Source organism: Triticum urartu, chromosome 6A, assembly GCF_056163025.1.
Source record: "Triticum urartu cultivar PI428250 chromosome 6A, HENAU_Tu73, whole genome shotgun sequence".
NCBI lineage: Eukaryota > Viridiplantae > Streptophyta > Magnoliopsida > Poales > Poaceae > Triticum > Triticum urartu.
The window spans coordinates 479,131,067-479,137,449 of NC_141878.1; the positions used below are offsets into that span (position 1 = coordinate 479,131,067).

At 50.7% G+C, this 6,383-nt stretch overlaps 1 protein-coding gene across 1 annotated transcript; it reads left to right on the forward strand.

Moving 5' to 3' along the window:
• The first annotated feature begins 2,154 nt into the window (after positions 1 to 2,154).
• Positions 2,155 to 4,404, forward strand: LOC125514242 (putative xyloglucan endotransglucosylase/hydrolase protein 28). The gene is made up of 4 exons (XM_048679536.2): positions 2,155 to 2,462; positions 2,564 to 2,664; positions 3,353 to 3,561; positions 3,656 to 4,404. The coding sequence occupies exons 1-4, from the start codon at positions 2,276 to 2,278 to the stop codon at positions 4,215 to 4,217; spliced, it is 1,059 nt and encodes a 352-aa protein (XP_048535493.1). The 5' UTR covers positions 2,155 to 2,275; the 3' UTR covers positions 4,218 to 4,404.
• The last annotated feature ends 1,979 nt before the right edge of the window (positions 4,405 to 6,383 follow it).

Below are 6,383 nucleotides of genomic sequence, written 5' to 3' on the forward strand. Positions count from 1 at the left end.
CAGTTGCTGGATTTTGCAACTGTGTGCATCGACTGATGAAGAGGATGGGGTTACCCTACTTTTGGAAGAAAAAGCAAACAATTTGGTGATAGTTGCAACTCTTATCTCCTCTACTGGTAACCTGGCTTCCATGCCAATAAATTCCGTCGACCAATATACAGAATCAAAGTATCAAACCATGCATGGTGCGCGTTCATCGCTATGCAGAGCCCTGCCATTCTGGCAGCGTCTTGGGTCAGACACCCATTACTGGTCGTGCGCACGAGAGGCTGCAGGCTATAAAACGAAAAACCGCACCCAGTCCACCCCGGCAAACCTCCCCGTAATCCATGCCATTGCCACGCCCGTGAACGGAACCAGCACAACAGCAGGACATGAATACATGACCTCGACGATTTCGCCCATTTTCACGGGGCAAAAGAGGCGGGAGCGCGCGCGGCGCAGCAAGCGGCTGCCCGATCGATGCGAACCCGACGAATCGGCCAGCGGGAGCGACCGGAGAGCCGCGGGGTCCGGACGCGGGAGCGCGAGACCCCGCGCGGGCGACACTGTACATGTCTGGCCGGCGAGCGTGCGTGCGTGCGTATGCGCCTTCGTTTGGAGACGGCGCACATGAGAAAGAGGACCGCTGTCTGTCGGGGACGAGCACTGGTCATGTCGTGTGCTGCTCCTCCGCGGCCATTTTCTTATTGGGCCTCCGGCGGCGTTGGATACTCTGCATATTTTAATGCTCCATGATTTATTATTACTTGATTGGCTGCCATGGGCTGAGGAGCCATGTCGTCCAAGCCTATCCCACTGACCACATGACCAGTCCATGCACGCACACGGCTGTTGGCAGCTGTGAGCGGATCAGACCGGCCCCGGATACACATCTCGCAACGGTTGCGCCGGGAACTTGTGATTTCGGCCACTTATTAATGTGCATGCACAGTTTAAGAGGATGCTTGATACGTTTTAGTCCTATTACTAAAAGTAATGAAACTAAAACTTGCTAGCCTTATCCATGCTTGGATCCAAATACTAAAGAGACTAAAATCAAGTTATTGCGCATTTATTATCCTTCAAACCCTCTAATCTAAAACTCGCATGTGTTAAAGGAGAGGAATTAAATAAGAAGAGAGAGGGCTAATACATATTTTAATAGATTTCCTATTACTAAAAAATTTTAACCTCAAGACTAGTCCTAACCTCTCTTTAGTCAGGGGTGCTTGAACTTTAATCTCTAAAAAAAACTATTTTTAGTCAGACTAAAACTAGTCCCTTGCATCAAGCACCCTCTAAAAGCTTTGCCCGTCACGACGGAGCAGTGGCGTGCTACAGGACGCAACCGAACAAACCGGTCAGAAAGGAGAGAGAACGTAAGGTCGTGGTTGTCGCACAGCTGGTGTCTCGTTGGACACGCAGCGCGGCAGGTGGATGACAGCACGCCGCCGACCAGTCCTACTCGGAGGCCGGAGCAGAGGCATACATCGGTCAAATCTGGACGACGCAGTCGTTGGCCCAACCGCTCCCTTCACGCCACCTCCACTGCCCGCCCGTGGCAACTCCCGCGAGAAAATCTCATCAGTAACGGCGGCGATCCGCCATTAATCTGCAAACAGTAACACGCCATATTCTTCGAGGAGCGAGCACCGATCTCTTCCGACCCGAGCTAATCTACGCAAGCACGTCGCATGACCATCCATAAAAATCTCCCGACTCCAAGCGTTCGTCCTACGTGCCCCTGCGAATAATCATCATATTTCAACCACTGCGCCGGTCCATTGCCTGGGCAGCAGCAGCAGCACTGACGCTGTGCGTGCATAGTGGCGTGATCGCGCTGCATGAGGCGAGGCAGGACAGGGCAGGGCGAGGCGGACACGCCAATTAGGGCCATGCCAAGCCAAGCCCCATCCATCACCACTCACCAGCAAAGCTTAGCTGGTGTTACCCACCACCATCCCTTTTTCCTGTTGAGCTCATAAACTCCTCTCTCGGCCGCCCCCTCCTCTTTTTTGCCTAAGCACATAGGGCCACGGCGGTGGGCCCGTTTCTCCGCCGCGAGACGACGGCCCTACGCGTCACGGAACGGGCCAGCTCAGCACGCGCGGTGCGACCCAGCGAAAGTGGCCGCGGTTCCTTCTCAGAGTGGTACCGCGTATATAACCGGCGGGCGGAAAGGTCATTAGGCAGAACCCGGGGAGCGCGTGAGGTTTTGGTTCTTGAATCTTGAGAGGGGAAAGAGAAAGAAAGGAAGAGAGGGGACGCCGTGAGAGCACCAGCCAGGGCAGCAATGGCGATGAAGGCTGGGTTCTTGGCGGCGGCGGCGGCGGCGTGCGTCTGCCTGGCGGCGGCGGCCGCCGCCTTCGACGTGCCGACCGTGGCCTTCGAGGAAGGCTTCTCGCCGCTGTTCGGGGACGGCAACCTCGTCCGCGCGCGGGATGACAGGGCCGCCCGCCTCCTGCTCGATCGCCGCTCCGGTAACCCATCGATTCCTTACTTTTTACCTACCTGAAACCCTCCCTTGTTTCCCTATGTTCTTCCTGTTCTTATGGCGCGGCGCTCTTTGGATCACACGCAGGTTCGGGATTCATCTCCTCGGATTACTACCTGCACGGCTTCTTCAGCGCGTCCATCAAGCTGCCCAGGGACTACACGGCCGGCGTCGTCGTCGCCTTCTACGTGAGTGCTCCAACCCCGCTCCGATTAATTACTTCGCGAACGTTTCCTGTCCAACTTAATCAAGCAACGGTTTCAGCTTAGCTTACTATCATCCGTTAATGTTAATCCATGGCGTTGTTCCCAACCGTTGGGTCTCTGCTTCGTCAATCGTCACATGGCGTGTCAGCTACTAGTAGTAGCTGAGATTTACTACCTGCCACTGCTGTCTTAAAGAGGAAAAACCATGGCAAGTTGCACACCATGCTCTCTGGCCGTGGTGAGTGTGGTGACAGAGAGAGAGAGAGAGAGAGAGTAGGCAGGCAACAGGGCGTGCCACATGGGCTTTGTTCGTTTTCGGGCCTTCACGGCCACAAAAGGCTGCGCCGCCTGCTCGCCCGGAATAAATGTTGCCATCCATTCCATCCCTGTCACGCGCTCTCACCCCTCCGCATTCATCAGCCTCACCTACTAGTCGAAAACAAAACAAAGTTATTACTACCAATACGTCAGAGTATACGAGGGAGAACGAGTCAATAGTAACGGTACGTTTTTTGTGCACAAGAAGCCAGTGAATAGATGGAGGGAGTAACGTACAGTACATATTTGGTATGGATAGATTGCACAAACACGTTACAGTTCTAAAGATAGTACTGCTGTGTATGTATAATAAACTTAACAATGGTGGTATTTTGTTGTTGTGGCGTTGCAGCTGTCGAACGGGGACGTGTACGAGAAGACGCACGACGAGCTGGACTTCGAGTTCCTGGGCAGCCGGTGGGGCGGGCAGTGGCGGGTGCAGACCAACGTGTACGGCAACGGCAGTACCAGCCGCGGCCGGGAGGAGCGCTACCTCCTCCCCTTCGACCCCACCCTCGAGGCCCACCGCTACTCCATCCTCTGGGCCCCCACCCACATCATGTACGTACGCATCAGCACTCTCACCGCACGTATAGACTGTACAATACAAAGTGCATGGCATGGCCACTGACGATGCGCGCGCGCGTACGTGCAGATTCTACGTGGACGACACGCCGATCCGGGAGGTGGTCCGGCACCCCGGCATGGGCGGGGACTTCCCGGCGAAGCCCATGGCGGTGTACGCCACCATCTGGGACGGCTCCGCCTGGGCCACGGAGGGCGGCAAGTACAAGGTCAACTACAAGTACGCGCCCTTCGCCTCCGACTTCTCCGACCTCTCCCTCCTCGGCTGCCGCGCCGCCGCCGCCGCCGACCCGGCGGCGCTGCGCCTCGGGAGGAGCAGCGACGCCGCCGCCGCCGGCTGCGACCTCCTGGGGCTCTTGACGGCCGACTACGCGGTCATGACCCCGCAGAAGCGCGCCGCCATGCGCGCGTTCCGGGCGCGCCGGATGACCTACACGGTGTGCTACGACGCGGCGCGGTACGCGGCCGGCCCGTTCCCGGAGTGCGACAACTCGGAGGAGGAGAGGGGCGCGTTCTGGGCGTGGGGCGAGTCCAAGACCGTGGTCATGAAGGCGCGCGGCCGCGGGCGCCGCGGCCGGGGGAGCAGGGCCGGCGCCGGAGCGAGGGGGCGCGCCGGCGCGGCGAGCAGCTGAGCTCTTACCTGACAGGACACTAATGGCTATGGATTTGATTGATTTTTGGGCGGCGTTATATGATTTCGGTGCCTCTGTATAGGTTGGTCGTAGGGATTAGTAGCTCATTGTTTTTTACTACTAGGAGTATTACTATTCTTTGATTCGTTGGGTGGCAGCTAATAATATGATCAGGTTATTATTACTATGGCTACTTTCAGCTTCAGTTTCCTCCAAAGGCACCATTTTCAGAAAGATTTTGTTCCAGTGCTCGACAAGATCACAACTTCACAATACCCTATAGCCTACACAGAAGTAATCAAATCATGTCGCCCCTATAAGGTACCCGACATTTCAAAGCATGTAGAGCAATATTAATCACGGGATTTCGAGGTCTGTGTAGCCGGTGCTTGGAGGATCACGGACAGCACGGTGACAACCCGGAGATTTTTGGTGTTTTGCGCTAGGTATAGCTTTATTCGCCCGTTCAGTTCATGCAGAGCACAGTGTGTCCCGCTCCTACTGTTACTACTAGCAACTAGGTGCTGGATTGTCCACTGCCTCCTGTATCCGAGAGATTCGGTAAGGCCTCCTTTGAATCAAACGAGCCCTGTAGGACTTTTGAGGATTGAAATATTTAGTTTTATTTACATTGATTCTTTGATTCATAGGACTGGATCCCATAGAAATATTTTCTATGAATTTTTTTGTACTTTTACATTTCATAGAAAATCTAACATCCACTTCAATCACCTTCTATATTTTCTTTATTTCTTCGATGGCATCAAACACTTCTTACTAACCCTATAGGATCCAAATGGGCATGTGATTCCAACCCTAAGTTTCTATTCCTGCATTTTCAAAATCCCGCAAATCAAAGAGGACCTAAAAGTGAAGGACCAGGCGTTCCTCTCGTGAACACTTTGTTCGCACTGAGAGGACTGACCTGATAAGGCCTTCTTTGGTTTGAAGGAATTTTATAGAATTTTCGTAGGATAGGATTTTTATAGGAAAAATTCCTTCAAAGCTCTTTGGTTTGTAGGAATGAAATCCTATTTCTATGAAGGAATTCTTTCTATCCTTCACATTTCATAGGAAAATAAACATTAACCTAGACATAATGAAAAAAATCCTATGATGTGAATCAAAGGGCATCTCCTTTTCTATTTCTATGCATAGGATTTAAGATGCATGTTATCTCATTTTCTATGACTTTTCTATTCCTATAATTTTTTAATCCTATGAACCAAAAGAGGCCTAAACCTTCCATAGGAATAGGAATCGCTCGACTTGCGTGAACGCTTGGTTCGCACTGGGAGGACCGACCTGGCGGATCTCCCATGGAACTAGGAGTAGCGCACGCTGGTGGCCCAGGCGTACTTCTCGATGAACCATCCAATTAAGGATCTAAAATGGGCCACAAACAGGCTCAACTTAAGCAATATCAGCCCTTCAAGCTAGGATTTACAATTGAAATGAAAATAGCTAAAAAAAACATACAAAAAAGTCGCCACGACCCAGATGCTTGTAAAAAAAGTGGCAGCACAAGTTAACTTTAGATGTCAGGGGAACACATCCTAAGTTTACATCGCGAAAATAATTTGAAATGACCGTGTCAACAAAATATATAGTTTCCATGGCAAAAATGCGTTCAAATTGCATGTTATACGAGGACGTGGAGTTTCTAAACAGTAAAATCACATACTTTCACAAAAATTTGTTGTGCATGTAAAATTTCATTGCAAAATCACATTGGTGAAAGGCGTGGTAAAAAAACAAATTCAATACTCTGAAAATGTTATTTACAAAAGCATTTTGGAGCCTCGATTTTGTTTTTTTGGTACGACTTCCACCAATGCGATTTTGTGATGAAATTTTGCGTGAGCGCCAAACATTTGGAAAAGTATGTCACAAAAAAATTTCAGAATTTTTTGAATTTTTTCCTATTTTTTTGATTTTACTGTTCACACCAGGAGCATTTGCTCTTGGGTGTAGGAAGGCACTTTCTGTTATACGATGACTATTATTCAAAACAAGTTGCCATGACAAATAAAACTGCCATGTTTAACCAGTAAAATTGACATGATCTAATAAATAGTGACATGCTACCTACAATAAAACTATCATGATCTAATTATTAAAATTGTCTTGTTCTAAATAATAAAAATGCCATGCTATCTATAATAA

What these genes read in the sequence shown, in the direction of transcription:
- LOC125514242 (XM_048679536.2), top strand. Translation starts at nt 2,276, where the DNA reads ATGGCGATGAAGGCTGGGTTCTTGGCGGCGGCGGCGGCGGCGTGCGTC. An exon ending in CCTGCTCGATCGCCGCTCCG is followed by an intron (nt 2,463 to 2,563) that starts GTAACCCATCGA and finishes GATCACACGCAG; the next exon opens with GTTCGGGATTCATCTCCTCG. An exon ending in GCGTCGTCGTCGCCTTCTAC is followed by an intron (nt 2,665 to 3,352) that starts GTGAGTGCTCCA and finishes GTGGCGTTGCAG; the next exon opens with CTGTCGAACGGGGACGTGTA.